Source organism: Lycium barbarum, chromosome 12, assembly GCF_019175385.1.
Source record: "Lycium barbarum isolate Lr01 chromosome 12, ASM1917538v2, whole genome shotgun sequence".
In the NCBI taxonomy this organism is placed as follows: Eukaryota; Viridiplantae; Streptophyta; class Magnoliopsida; order Solanales; family Solanaceae; genus Lycium; species Lycium barbarum.
The window spans coordinates 70945970-70961863 of record NC_083348.1 but is presented as its reverse complement, the minus strand read 5'-3'; the positions used below and the strand labels follow the sequence as shown (position 1 = coordinate 70961863).

The window sequence follows — 15894 nt, the reverse complement described above, 5'->3', positions numbered from 1 at the left end:
TTGGTTATCTTAAAAATTAATTATAATTATTTTTATAAAAATGTAAGACACTTAAATTGACATGAAGGGGATATTGTTTCGAAGCATAAGCTAAGTGTTATATTTCTTGTTGTCATAGAAAATGATTATGATTATTTTCTAAATCTTATATCTTCGGTTGTTTTAAAAAATGATTAAATTATTTTCTAGCCTAATTTTATATGTTTGGTTGTCTTAAAAATTAATTATAATTATTTTTATAAAAATGTAAGACACTTAAATTGATATGAAGGGGATATTATTTTGGATCATAAGCTAAGTGTTATATTTCTTGTTGTCATAGAAAATGATTATGATTATTTTCTAAATCTTATATCTTTGGTTGTTTTAAAAAATGATTAAATTATTTTCTAAAAAGAAAAGCAAAACAATTAAATTGATACGAATGGAATGTTTTTTTTCGCAAGCATAAGTGAAATCTTATATTTTTGGTTGTCTTAAAAAATTTTAAAAAAAATCTACAATTATTTTCTATAAAAGAAAGTAAGGCACTTAAATTGATACAGAAAGGATATTGATTTTCCTAAGCATATGCTAGGTATTATAATTTTATTATCTTAGAAATGATTATAATTATTTCTAAATATTACATTTTTTGTTGCCTTAAAAAATAATTATAATTATTTCTAAAAAAACAAAGTAAGACACTTAATTAATACGGAGGGGATATTATTTTTCATAAGCTAAGTCTCTTTTTTGGTTGTCTTAGAAAATAATTATAATTATATTCTAAAAAGAAGTATAAAACACTTAAAATGATATAGAGATGTTATTATTTTCTTAAGCATAAGTAAGTATAACTTATATGTTTGGTTATCTTATAAATAAGTATAACTATTTTTTTATAAAAAAAAGTAAGACATTTAAATTAATACGAGGGATATTATATTTTTCTAAGCATAAGCTAAGTGTTATATTTTTTGTTGTCTTAGAAATGATTATAATTATTTTTTAGAAAGAAAAGTAAGACATGTAAATTAATACGAGGGGATAAGCCTATATTTTTTTAGAAAATATATATGATCTTTTTTAAGACAATCAATAAATATAAAACTTAGCTCATTAATGATGCAACGCAAATAGACACGACAAACCTTCATTAATACTCCCTCCGTTTCAATTTATGTGAACCTATTTCATTTTTAATCCGTGCCAAAAAGAATGACCCCTTTCCATATTTGAAAATAATTTACTTTTATGCAATGATTTATAGCCATGCAAAATATGTGTGTCTCATTTTACGCCACAAGTTCAAAAGTCTTTTTTTTTCCTTAAATTATGTACCCATTCAAATAGATTCACATAAATTAAAACGGAGGGAGTATATAAGGTGATGCCTTAGCCTATTCTTAGATCGTGGATTAGTTTGGAAAATTTTGCCTTTGCATAGCGCATCTATTTGCTGCGTTATGCAAGGTTCTTTTTTTTTTTTTTTTGAAGCTCAGGTAACGAATGTTAACGGGGGACGTTAACACCTTTTTGCATAACGCATAAAAAAAAGTGCGTTAAAGGTATTTTGGTATCCTTTTTTTTCTTGGGGTATTTTGGCTCAATTGGTTTTTATTGAGTCATTTTGGTTCCGGACTCTTTATGTTTTACACTTTCACCGTAATGGCACTTTAGAAGTTTAGATATCTGGTTCCCCAAAACATTTATCACAAACATGGGGTTAAAGTAGCATTTTAAAAGTAGCTTACGAGCTAAATATTAAGTTGAAAATATCCAACTTTTAGCTTTTGGTTTATTTTGTACTTTTTTGGCCTAAACATAAGTGCTTAAAAGCATTTTGTATCTCTCTCAAACATCTTTTTAAACTCACAAGGTCTCAACAAGTCATTGCAAGTTTCAAGTTTATCTACTGCATCCTTGTAATTGTTAAAAGCAATTAATTGGTGAGTTGGGTTCTAAGATTAGGATCTTTGATGGGTTGTTGCAGAAGGGACTGAACTAAGTTTGTGAGTGGAGGCGGCATTGTCTTGTGCAATAAAAAGAGTCCAATTAGTAACTATTAACAAGATTGTAAATGTTTTCCTTGTAAAACATAAAAGGGCCATTTATAGAACTTGGAACAACGTTCAGGTTTAAGGTCTTTGGACACAACTCGTCGTGTAAACGTTCCATGAAGAAGAGGGACAACCATGGTGTATGCCATATGTGGATTTACTAGATTACCTTCTTACAGGACTTAATAATTTTATGAAGGTGTCTATTTCTTGTTAAAGGGGTGATTTGCACAAATAGGATTTTTCGGGTGCCAACGTTTGCATTTTGGGCCCCTTAAAAAAATGGTGCGAATATAACATTTCCACCAGAATTGGGAGCAAAATCCTGATGAGTCACCAGAATTTCTTACTTGATACTGGGCAATACTTGTCTGAACAACAAGTTACAGTAATCGTGAAGAATAACCTTTTCGTCATAATCGTGAGGAATGACACTCAATGAGTTTGTGATTTGGTGGTTGAAAAATATTGCAACCTGAATGATTTTCCATTTTGACAGTTTAGACCTATGTTTTAGTTTTATAGAAGTTTCATCTAACCTCTTGATTTCCTTACAAGATTGTGAAAGGAAGTTCTAAAAGCAATCAGTGACGTGTGCAAGTTTGACAGGGGTAAAGAATCTCCTGCAAGGTTTTCCTGGACTTGTCACCATTCAAATTTCCCACCATACCTACTCAAAAAGCTATTCATCCCTGCAGTTTCATCAGGATAAGGTGGTACTGTCTGAGCCACAATAGAGTTTTCTCATCAATTTATCAAGGGAATCCAACACGAATGCAAATACAAAAGCTCAATGAAGATTTCCCTGTATTGAATCTCTTTGAGATATAATATCATTAATTATCTCAGTACAATGTACAATGCAATTGCAAAGTATCTTTTTGTAGTGATACCTGCACAGTATAGCTAGTTTCCATCTCTCTATAGACCTCCTAGCTATACTTGACATAGCACAAATTCCTTCACTGACCACATTCTTGCTTTTAATAAAAGCACAAAGCTCACTAGCAAGTGCTGGTGGCATCTCTTTAATCTCCACAATTTGATGTATATCTTGAAATTCATCAAGGATGGCGAGCAACTTACAGTCTTCTTCAGCAGTTGTTGGAAGAATGTCCAATATTGTTCTGCATTTCCTCGCTAGCCATCTCATTGCAACAACTTCATTCTCTGTTGAAAGTAGGTTTCCCGAATAAACCTGGTGTACAACAGACCTGCGACTGGTTTTAGGGACTGCCCAGAATCGCACTGTTGATAGCAGTGCAAAGGATGATTTCCCATCTGGCTGAATATACAGTAACTCATTCTCCCATGAGCAGAGAGAATACATATCTGGTTCTAAAGGTATAAACGCCTTATCATTTGGGTTGTCAGTCAGAAGAAATCCATAGTGTTGAAGAAGCTCCAAATTTGTGTAGGTTCCATAGCTTAGAAGAACCTGCAGTAATCAATCAAGCTAAAGGCATCAGTGCAACTCTTTCAAACTAGAAACATAATGCAAAATGAGATGGCAAACTGTTTTGACAATGACACTGCATATTCAATGCTGACACAAGCATTGTTCATTTTGTAGTTCTTAATTTCTTGAATATCAAGTAGTAGACCACCCTCCATACACAACTTATTAATGGAAAAGAACCATTTCTTTTAAATTTACTGAATGCCGCACAAACAGAAAATAAAAAGTATTCTAAGGAAGGAAGTTTTTTAGGAACCACCTGTTCTCCTTTCCGGTAAATTCTTCTAGCATAGAAACGGTATGAAGAAACGTCTTCCTCATATCCAGCATCTATTAGCCTATGGTCAGCGGCCAATTCAGTTTCCAATTTAAGTGGACCGTCTTCCTGCAAAGAAAAGGCCTTTCCAGCAACCCGATCTTCAGAATTAGAAGTCTCCTCTCCAGGTGCTGTGTAGTTGAAGAAATCTCCCACAGGGCATAAACATCCAGCTTCATCCCAAGGTATATGCATGGTGCGTGAGGATATCTTCAGGAAGAAACTTTTTTCACGTTAAACCGTGAACATAACAAGCAAATTCACAGACAATGAGTGCTCAAGTACATCGTGAATGAAGGCAGACAAAGAGTGCTTGATGCATCACGAATCAAGCACAGCATAGGTATCTTCCAATGAATAAGTCTTTCTAATCAGAAACACTTAACTAAAAAATGATAAAGATTTATTCCAAATTAGCACTTGTGAGTTTACTTGATACTTACAGAACCAGAGGCCCAGAGCCATGCCTTAAGAGCCAGGAGTTGTGGCTTGAGCTTGAGTTCATGCATAAGCACATTCGCTTCGTTCCACTCCTCTTCAGCCTTCCGAGAAGCCTTTTGTCCAGCCCAGATGGCATCATCAATCTAAAAGCATTAGAAAATTTTCAGATGAAGGCTTTTAATGGTGAGTTTCAGTCAACTATGATGCTTTTATGATATAAATTAGCAATCCAGTGAACAGAAGAAGTGCTTTCCAACTATGAAATACATTTTAACTTGTAGGGATTGCTACAAACTTGCAACGCTTGTATCTCGAATTTCCCAAAATCCGCAAGTGTGTCATAGCTACGGGGGAACTGCTTTAGATAGGGCCACCACCGAGAACTTTTCCCCTTGTTCACTTCATTTAAAAGTGCAACAGCCAATATCTGCAGTAAAAATAAGCTCAAAAAGCATAAATATCAAACTGAAGGAAACCATCATTACTCGCCAAACATATCACAAAGAGCAGGGCAAGTGGAAGCACTTTGACTGTGGAGATTTGATTCACTTTGCACAACCAACGCTGCAAAGCGCTTACTACAAACATTTGAAGAAACTGCAGATTCAACATAAAGGTCCAGCCTTTCAATACATCAACAACTTGTAAATTGAGTTGTTTCAAAATTGTATCACTTTCTTAGGGCTGGCAAAATGGTTAAAAAGAACAAGTAACCATCTAAACCGACCCATTAAATATGGGTGGGTCGGATATTTTACCCGTTTTTGTTTAACCCATTTTCGACCCGCCCGTTTTCCACTCCTACACTTACCAAAGCTTTTTCAACACTTAGTTATCAAAATTTCACTGAGCACCACTTTTGTACTTAAAAGTGTTCATTTCAGAACATAATCCACTCTCCTATAAATGTAACAACAATTTAACTCTTACCATAACATCTTATACAAACTAAATAGAACATTTAAATTGGAGCAAAGAGTAGTAGCTTAGTGAACAAGAATGGAGAAACTTTAACCCCCAGAACTTCAAATTTGCTTCAAGAACAACTGTAGATATATAGCTCCATAATCTCTTACATTCAGTTCATATGTACCACATTTTCAGCAACACATTGAGTTAACATTACATTACTAGTTGATCATACAAAACTCCAAACACATAAAGTTCCTACCTTTAGTCCAAGAAAAAAAAAACCCAAGTTGTAATTCATAGAATAAAGAGGAATCACCTGAGTAGATGAGAGAGTAGGGTGCTTCTTCATAGCAATGGACAGCACCTCATCATTCATCATAAGACTTTGACTAGTCATTAATGCTCCCTTTGGAACACTAAGTATCAATTCCCCTTTTCTAATATCACGAGCTGCTTCTAAACCTCTCCTACAACAATAGGAAAGAAAAAAAAATCATTCATTCATCAAATCACTCTGCATATAAAAAAATCAAGAAAAGAGTTGTGATTAATGTATATAAATACCCTCCAGCTTCAGGGAAATTAGAGACAAAAAGGGAATGTCCCAAACATGAATCTGATGAAGTTGAAGGAGTGTCTGAGATTCCTAGTTCTGTTGCCCATTTCAAGAAGCTCTTCAGGTTCAATGCTTCAGCTTCATCCATGGCGGCCTTGTTGTGAGCTGGGCTTTTTCATTTCTTTTGTTGGAGAAAATAATGATGGAGGGCAACTTGGATTACTGTTTCACTAATTGGGCCTACTAAGCTTAATTGGGCCCAATTCCAAAATGTAATGGTCTTCTAAAAGTTGTGATTTGCACAAATATGATCTTGGATTAATGCATATGCGGCCTTCAAAATTTGCTCCTTTTCTTCATTTTAACACTTCAACTAAGTGTTATTCCTATTGAACCCCCGAACTCGTCCTTAAGTGTGTCTATCAAACCCCCTAAATCTGATTTTTATTAGAAGTAAAAATTAAATTGGGGGTGGAGTAATATTCTAGACATGTGGTAAGCTATTCTTTAGGTCATGGATCTGTCGGTTTCTGCTATTTCTTCTCTTCCACTGCCAGCTTAATTAAGGGCTACTTTTTTTTTCCCTCTCAATTGTTGCTAATATTAGCTCAAAAAATGACATAATTAAATTAGAATATATTACCAGGTTGCTACATTGAAGATGGAATACTATGTAAGTCGGATTATGTTTGATAGAAACACTTGAGGACAAGTTCAGAAGTTCAATAGGAACAACACTTAATTGAAGTTTTACAGTTAGAACTTAGCAGCAAATCTTGTGAATAGTCAGGATTTTGATTAATGGACGAAACTTACCTTTATCACAAATCCTGACAATCAATACTAACAAATTGTCGGAATTTGATCATAAATTTTAATAGATCGTCATAACTTATTGTTATAAATTTCGCCATGCGATTTTGCCTCAAAATCGATCTCGATTAGTCCAAATCAATTCTTAATATCCCAACATTTTCTAAATGATTAGATTCATTCAAAAATAAATAGATCTACTTTGTTTTCTTCGACAAAGTTTTTTCAAGCCCAATAAAATCTAACAATGATGTTCTTCATTTTTGTTCAACCAAGCAAATCCAAATCATCAAGGGCGGACAATATAAGCTCAACGAAACATTAGCCACTCAATCTCGATTACAAATAAAGTAATGAATCTTTAATTTTCTACAATATATATCTCATTCTTTTTCAATTTTAGTTGAGTCATGTATTATTCTTGCAAGAAGAAGACGATGGATAAGGAGTTCTTCAAAGTACTACTTCAAAAAACATGTAAATTAGTTGAATCGCTTGGCGGGACAATACTACTTAATTACCTACTTCAACTTCAAACAATGGCCAACTTACTTATTTGTCCAAATGGCATCTAGTTGCTAAGGACTGCAAATGAATACAGTCAACCAATCATGTGTCCATTACAGTGTATACAGTATATTCAGAACAATATTGAATTTGATTTAAACTCTGAATATAAGCTTAGTTTGACACGAAATATAGCCCAAACTGAAAATATAAAATTAATGCATAAGTTTTATTAAATAAGTATAATTGTCTCACTTTTTTTAGTACATAATTAATTTAATGTAATTGCAGGTTAATCATATTTTGTTTATAGATTTTCATAATTATTAACGTTTGTTTGTCAAAATATTTATGAGGAAATAAATTTGGTAGGAAAAGTAGCAAATACCAGAAGGGCACAAGTGATTTGATATTCTATAAACTAACATGACAAAGTATGATAATTAACTCGTCGAAGATCATAAATTGAAAATTATCTGTTATATTTTTATGAATTTGTGAGCACGCGATTTTTAATTATAAGATGGAAATAGATTTGCTTTGGTGTTTATTCATTTTTTTTTTGGTTGGCAATTAAAGATTATATAACTACCAAGTGTTGCAAGCAGACGGTGAAGTCATACCAGGCTTGTCCTTCTTAGTGTAACAAACCTTTCACACTAGCATCCAATAACCAACCAAGATCATAAAATACATATAAAATAAAACAGCCTTTGATTTCTCCTAACTCGAATGCAAAGTTCAGTCTTAATTTGATGAAGCAGCATATCCTCGGGTCTGGACTTATTTTGAAATACTCCTGCACTCCTCTCAATCCAAATATTGTATATCACAGCAGCAAAACCAGCTTTTAAGATAGTTCCTTATGGATTCTTGCTCTTTGCCTGTTGTATCACCCATCTACGACACTACAAGAAAATGCTCACTTTGTGACGGTTTATTTACGGGGGTCATAAAAAACCCCCACTATACATTTAATTTGTGGCGTTTGTGCCAACCCCCACAAAATAGTTCGTTTTGTGGCGGTTAAGTGTGGGGGTTGTAAAAGACCCCCATTATACATTCAATTTGTGGCGTTTGTTGCAACCTCCCCAAAATTGTTCTTGTTGTGGTGTTTTTTTTTGGGGAGGTTTTTGATAACCTCCACCAATACACCAAATTTCAGCTATTTGAGAAATTGTCTAATTCGATTAATTGACGCGTACTTACTATTGAATCTAATTACCTACTGTAGTTAGCTAATTAATGCAATTTACCTTAAATTCTATCACTTACAGTTTGTCTTTCTTTTTTCCTCACATTCCTCTGCTGCAAAAAGAAGATCCAAAGATAGAGGTCTTCCATAGCAATAGGCAGCTCAATTCTACAAATGTTCATTAAAATTTCGAATCAGTTGAGTCCAAGAGCATGGGATATGAGAAAAACAGTTGAGAAAGAGAGACAACATTATATTGGTTGAAGCGATTTCAAAATGGATTTGTCATATAGCTTCGAGGAAATGATTTTACACTTTTACACTTACCCATAGTGTTTGTTCCCATTTTTATTTTAGATTTAGACTTCTAAATCATGGAATTGAATGTAGAAACCAGGAATTATGGGTCTAAGCCCTGAAAACACTAGATTAATGATTTAAGCATTGTAACAGAGTCGAATTAAATCTAATTATAGATTTGAATTCATAGCGTTATAGTAACCGAGATGTAATTTATTTTTAGTTTGGTCATGTGACTAGGGTTGACTTTGATTTTGACCGAGACTTTAATTATGAAATTGAGTTCAATAGCTTTGTATAATATCTGTAAACCCTCGTCATTGCCTTTTTTGGGACCGTTGATAATACTTAATGACTAGTGAATACTTGTTGGTGTACTTATACTGAACTTTTGCACCCAGGGTTCAGCTATGGATACGAGATGTTGTGGAGTTCGAGAGAGAGCTATAAGGATCTACCAACGTTTCGATGTTGAGTTGTCAGTAGGCGGGATAACGAGCCGAGCCAACTCACATGTATTTAGCTAGGCTCGACTAAGCTAACGGTCTAAGTTTGACTCGGCCGATTTTATTGAAGCCTGGTTCGGTTAAGCTTGGTTAGCTCGCTTTAGTCATGTAATGACTACTTTATAAATAAAACTCATCCATTAAACTTCATTAAGTTAGCAATATTCAGTTTAAGATTTTCTATTTTTTTAAAAACTAATTCCATGTAGTTAAATTTGTTACAATCCTTATTTTAGATTATTTTATGGGTGATAAGGGTGATACAAAATGTAATTAAAATTTTAAATTTAGGATTAAAAATTTAATTAAATTTAATATTATAATTTTTTTACATTTTCTGTTGCTCTATTTTTTATTTCGTTTGCCTGAAAATTACTATTTTATGTTCAATATTAATTGAACCTCATTTGAATTTGAGTTTCAATTTAAACTATTAATGTATATAATTCATTCATACTTGAACGCAATTACTGATAATAGGTTTTTGTTCATGTATTTTATAAAAAAGCGTCTTATTTTTCGTTCGGAGGCAAATCCAAAATCTTTTTACACCAAAAAAATAGAAATCCAAATATCAAATCTTCCCTCCAAAGTTTTAAAATCCCCAAATAACAATCCACCATCCCACGACCTAAAGAAGGTATTCATGGGTAGTTTGCCCGCTGGCCTCCCCTCTCCCTTTGTGGTTCTGATTTGATTTTTATCCTCTTTCACTTGAATGTGAAATTGACTTGTTTCCTTCTTTCTCTTTCTAAGTTTTAGTAGTAAGAATTTCTACTCATTTTCTTTCAACAATTAGGACTCCTTTTTTTCTGGATTCTTGAATGTGACAAGGTTAGCACTACTATCTTGAATTAATGATCATATGAGTTATAAAAAAAAAAAATTGCCTTTAGGTGTACCCTCTCCATGCATGGCTTCTCTAAACTGTAATTTGTAAGTTACTTAATGGAACCCTTTTTGTCCCCCTTGTGTTTCAGTTGTTTATGTTACAGTAGGATGGTTTGATGCTACTCATTAGATGCGTGACTGTGTGGATCCTGTTGCTGATTTTCTAGAGTATACTCGTGCCTTCTTCCGCAAACTGGTTATTGACTTGGTGTTGAGACATTGCTCCCGTCTGGTAAAGGAATTGTTTACCATTGAATTATTTTTTGACTGCCTGATCTTTTTATGACGTTGCTCTAGTGTTGCTCGAGTACAGGTTGGTTCTGTATTCTCTCCAATGCTCTGGTTCCTTATCTTACTCTCACATTTCATTTGGAATATCAGGAGTGTCAGATGGCTATACTGATTTTTCTGGTTGACGTTTTCTTTTGTAGGCTTTAAGTGGATTTGGAATTCCAAGACAGATGCTATTGATTTAGATGCTTCTTGGTCGGTAAATTGAATTTGGTATTTTTTATCAATAAACATATCAGTATGTATTTATTTGACTAATCACATTTTTTCCCATTATTTCAGACTAGTTGTGCGGAAAGTGAGCTTAAGTGCTTCACCTTGAATTAAAGAAGATCATTGTGTGGCATCAACTCGAAACACCATGCAAATGCTTAGCATTAGTACTTTTTTTTATTTGATGTGGGACTGTTTTAGATTCTTACGAATTTAAGGTTGTAATGTACAACTCATTATACATGAATTTGTACTCTACTATTTTAGTTTGACATGAGTTTAAATTTGCAATATTGTTATTGTGAATATGTTTATTGAATTTCTTTCACATCAAATGTCTTTTTTAGTAAAATTATTATATGTGTGATTATACGGGCCCAATGTAATTTGAATCCTAATTTTTTTTTAAAGAAAAATTAACAATTTGTGGGGGTTCTAAGCCACCAAAATTTAATTCTCTATAAATATTGGCATAATGCTGTGACATTTATGAATCTCCACTAATTTAATATTTTAAAACATTGAGATTATATTGTGGAGGTTACAAACCATTGATATTTGCCATTAAAAACCACCACAAATTAAAATTTTATTTTGTGGCGGTCGTCGTGGAGGTTTGAAAAAATCGCCACAAATAAGCTTGTGGCGAAGGTAACTGTGGCGTTTTTTGAAACCGCCACAATTCAATTTGTGGCGGTCGAAAAAGGCCACAAATTGACAAAATAACCCCCACAAATTAAGCCTTTTCTTGTAGTGTACATTCGTCGTTCCAGCTTCCAGTGTATCTGTGTCAGCGCAACCGGTCCTTAGTCAAGGCTTTATGCTAGTCAAATGTGTTTTTTAACCTTAGTTTTAGACAAAATTCAATAAATAACCCAAATTCATAAAAGGAACCTCAAGAATCAATTTAGTTATTCATATATGCTTCATGCTTGAAAAGATTGATTGTTGGTTAATCAAACAAGAGATTTAAAGATAATCTAATCTTAACTGATAACGCTACCTTCATTTTCACCATTAAACAATGTCATTCAATATTTTTTATTTTCTGTAATTGTAAGCACATATGATATCACTAAGGGGTCGTTTGTTGTGAAGGATTAGCAAAAATAGTCTCGGGATAAAATTTTAGTTCCTCCTTATCCCATGTTTGGTTGGAATAAAAATCCGGGATAACTAATCCTGGGATTGTAGCCTTATTTTACCCCCGCTTGAGGGTGAAATAACTAATCCCGGGATTAGTTATCCCGAGATAAGTTGTTTCCCAAACAAACTAGCCCTCAAGAAGTAAAATGTTGGATGTTTAATTCAGAGAAGCCTATGTAGAGGGACATATGACGTAGGGCATGTTTAAATGTAAAGTAAGATCTATAAATACTTCAGCTGGAAAAGAAAATTTGGCTCTAATAAATTACGCATACCTAGACATTAAAAAGCTTTTTCACTAAGTTATCTTTAATTTAATATTATCAATTTTATATGGATTCTGATAGTGTATAAAAACTAACTTATCGAAATGAGGATAAATTTAACTATATATAGGGAGTATATAAATAAGAAAATGACAATTCTAATTTCTTATTTTCCTTCGTCTAGGACTACTATACCTTTACATGAAATTTGCACTTTAGTAACTTTTCAAACCCAATGGAGCCAAATTAATTAATTTATATAATTTATAACTTGGATTTAAAAAGTTGTGTAAAAATGATACTTTAGAAAATACTGGTAAAAAACATGATAACTTTGTCCAATTATTAACATTTAAAAAAATTGATTAGATTAAAATTGCGAAATGATATGACGTGTGTTGAACAATATATAGTAGCCTAAAGAAATGCAAAATAAATACATTTTGCGTTATTTTTTAAAATAGTTTAGGTCATAGAGATAGATTTAATTTTTCAATGGGGGTGCAAATATATGGGAGAGGTATACCAAAAGTCATTACATATTGCCAATTTGACAAGTATACAATGAAAAGGCTTGAGTCCTTTTTTAGAGCATTACTGCAATTTTTAAAAATAAAAATTACTTAGTCAAACAAACAGGTCTGTGTAACTACACCCAATTTCAATTATCCGAATGGCTTTCCAAACAGGACCTTAGAGAATCCAAAATATATACGTCAAAGATGGCGTGCAATCAACCTCTCAAGGACTAATTATAAAATGTTATATCAGTGAAGCACTATTGGGTCCTATTACATAGTACTCCTATATTTCACGTCACTGACGCCCAAATTACACCTTTAAAATAGGAGTAAGCGGTCGTTGTCAAATAGAATCCAACAAAGTTGGGGTCAAATTTCATAGAGAATACAATGAAGAAATAAATTTGATAAGTGTAACGCTTGGCTAATAGTCTATATTTCTAGAGACGGGAATGTATAAAAAGTTTGGTTTTAATGTTTGTCATGATCATTTGTAAGAGAATGCTTGTGATTAACAATTTCTAAAGGCACTAAGGTTGTAGTTCCAATGGAAAGTAATGCAACTGGGTATTAATCCAACTCCTTCATATGTGTATGTGCGATTAAATATGGGATACACAAGTTTATCAAGAGTTTCTCAACCAAGGTGATAAATGTCATCACTGAGCTTTCTCAAGCCTTGGGATGTGGAATATGAACGAACACCCATTTTATTTCAAGTAACTTTCCTATCTCTAGCTCAAGTCATTAGATGAGGTTTAAAAGCCTCAAATTCTTGCTATTTACTCTTTTCCTAACTTCCCCTTTCCTATCTCTATTCAATAATGTGCATAGAGCACTAGGTACAAGTATTTATAGAGAGAGGACAAAAGGTCAAATTTCGAACAAATATACGACTTGCGATCCAAGTTTGCAGTCGCAACTTCAGTTTGCGACCGCAAAACACTCAGCAATTCTTCTCAGTCCTTCTGAAGATGCGGCCACAACTTGAGTTTGCAGTGCCGCATCTGCTTCCTTACTTTAGGCAAGTAGCTTGGCTCACTGGGTGTTCGAACCTCCAATATGCGACCGCAACTCTGAAGTTGCGGAGCCGCATTCTCGTCACAAGTTGATGATCTTTTCTCAGCTTACTGTCATTTCCCTGGGCAAAAGATGCGACCACAAGTCCACTTTGCAGTGCTGCATATTGACGACAACTTTATGGTCTTTTCTCTTTTTGTTCCATTTTGTCCCTCTTTTGTCCTCGACTCACAAAACCTGAAAACTCATAAAAACAAACGAAAACACGAACAAACACTTGAAAAACCTACTCAAAAAGTATAAGTAGTGGATGTAAAAAGCCCAAGGATCCACGACTTATCAGTCACTGCCATTTTATGAAGGGAAAAAAAAAAGTCACTGCCACTTTATAATGATCCTTGCATTTTGAAATTTACTTTTTGAGATCCTTATGGGATATCTGGCTAGTTAGGTGGTTAAGAAATGACAATCTTAATTGCACATTTATGTGTCCCTCTAACAGCGTGCTTACCTTATATACGATTAATTCTACACCAAAATATGTTATCGCTTTTTAATTAGCGCTTACCATATGCACTTTCACTGCGTTATTATATTTTAATCATATGTGCCACTCTGTACAAGTAATCAATGTGACATTGAATAGATTTAATGAGAACTAATATGTGACAGAAACAAAAAGAATGCTTCTGTAGAACGACGATGAAAACAACATCCATACAGATACACAACCATCTACAATTAAACATTCTTGAAAATAAAGTTGACGTTTTCCCGAATTGATGCTTGTTTTATTAAAAAAAAAAAAAACTATTTCATTTGCAAATGCGATTTTTAATTATAAGATGGAAATAGATTTGCTTTGGTGTTTAGTCAAATGTATTTTTTTGTTTTGGCAATGAAAGATTATCTAACTACCAAGTGTTGCAATATAAAGCAGACGGCGAAGCCACACCAGGCTTGTCCCTTCTTAGTGTCATCCGAACAAACCTTTCACAACTAAGCATCTAAAAACCAACCAAGATCACAAAATACATATAGAATCAAACAACATTTGATTTCTCCTAACTCGAATGCATAGTCCAGTCTTGATTTGATGAAGCGGCATATCCATGGGTCTGGACTAGTTTTGAAATACTCGTGCACTCCTCTCAATCCAAATATGTCACGACCTTTTTCGGCTAAGATGTGGGGCACTTACCTCTCCCACCTCGGTAAGTGAACCCTCAATCCAGCGATAAATAAAGACATGAATAATTAAATCGAGCAAGCGGAAAAGAATAAATACATAAGTCTCACAATAATATTAACATAATGCTAAAAAGGAAAAAATACCCCCAGGGTCTAGTCTAAGTTATACAAGAGCATCTAATGAAAAATATACAAGTCTGGAATAATATTACATAAATCTGTCTATGTCTCAGAATAGCAAAAGTAACACATAAAATGGGAAGAGTCTTCAAGGCAGCGAATGTCCGTGCTCACCCTGGAAACTCGCAACAAAGCTAAAGACGACGATCAGCCACGAGAGATGGAAGCAGACTTAACCAGATACTCTGCATTCATAAAAGAATGCAGCAAGTGCATGTAAGTACAAACAACGGTACTGGTAGGTATCATCAGCAGACTAAGCATAGCTAACACAATTCAGACAATAAAGTAAGATAGGCAGATAAACCAACAACTATAAGTCAAACATAATCAAAGCCAAGTACACGTCATCGCTTAGGTGGAGCATCTAATCCCAAGTGTGCCAAGTCTCAATATCTCAAATCCAAATCCAACATCACAAGTACAACACCAAATTATCTCAAAGTAAATCGTGAATGCAATGCAATGCAATAATGTATGAATGCAATGCAATGCCATGCAAATGTTGTGTACACATGTAATCCGGACGGAAATATCGACATCTCAGTAGCACAACCCAAGGTGAATCGCGAAGTCTAAGTGTTACTTGTCCCGAATTTTTGCCCAACAAACATACGAGACCCCGGATATTTGCCCACGGGGGGTTCTCACCGGCACCACCCTAGGAGACCCGCGGAGTCCATGCACTCACTCAATCCACGATTCGGGAACTAACATCGGATATCGGACTCTCACATCACTCTCATTTAAAAATCGAGTCAAGTTCATCATAATGTTTCATCAAGTATCATCAGTGTCTCAACAGTATATCATGAAGAATGAGAGTGTGTGCAGTGTACTTCTCAACATCAATAATCATACTCAATATCACTAGTACCATCAGTGGGTACGCCAACAATATATCAGAGTCACAAGTACCAATAGTGGTACACCAACAATATTATAATCAAGATGGAGCAACAGATTCCAATATCTACTAACAACAAGTGACATCAAGCCAACACAATAGAACAATCAAATCGCAACACAACGGGGTGGCTAACCCCAAACACACAACAAGGCCTAACCTAAAACAATATACATCCCAACTTCATATCCGAAGGTTTACATGTTGTCTCCGCCAATATC

At 34.0% G+C, this 15894-nt stretch overlaps 1 protein-coding gene and 1 long non-coding RNA gene across 2 annotated transcripts; one reads left to right on the top strand and one right to left on the bottom strand.

Annotated features, from left to right (window-relative positions):
* Positions 1–2757: 2757 nt before the first annotated feature.
* Positions 2758–5957, bottom strand: LOC132623546 (protein SET DOMAIN GROUP 40). The gene is made up of 6 exons (XM_060338326.1): positions 5735–5957; positions 5487–5637; positions 4554–4685; positions 4261–4401; positions 3761–4027; positions 2758–3480 (listed from the first exon to the last, which is right to left on the bottom strand). Exons 1-6 carry the CDS (start codon positions 5872–5874, stop codon positions 2833–2835), a joined length of 1479 nt encoding a protein of 492 aa, XP_060194309.1. The 5' UTR covers positions 5875–5957; the 3' UTR covers positions 2758–2832.
* A 3763-nt stretch (positions 5958–9720) lies between these two features.
* LOC132625056 (uncharacterized) lies at positions 9721–10748 on the top strand. Its single transcript, XR_009576628.1, has 2 exons — positions 9721–10424; positions 10512–10748. It is a non-coding gene; the product is annotated as an uncharacterized LOC132625056 (long non-coding RNA).
* The last annotated feature ends 5146 nt before the right edge of the window (positions 10749–15894 follow it).

Bases quoted from the DNA above. Each gene is read 5' to 3' on its own strand.
- LOC132623546 (XM_060338326.1), bottom strand. From the start codon at position 5,874: ATGGATGAAGCTGAAGCATTGAACCTGAAGAGCTTCTTGAAATGGGCA. The intron at 4,686-5,486 runs GTGATTCCTCTT...TTTTTACTGCAG, and splicing joins CTACTCTCTCATCTACTCAG to ATATTGGCTGTTGCACTTTT. The intron at 4,028-4,260 runs GTAAGTATCAAG...TTCTTCCTGAAG, and splicing joins GGCTCTGGGCCTCTGGTTCT to ATATCCTCACGCACCATGCA.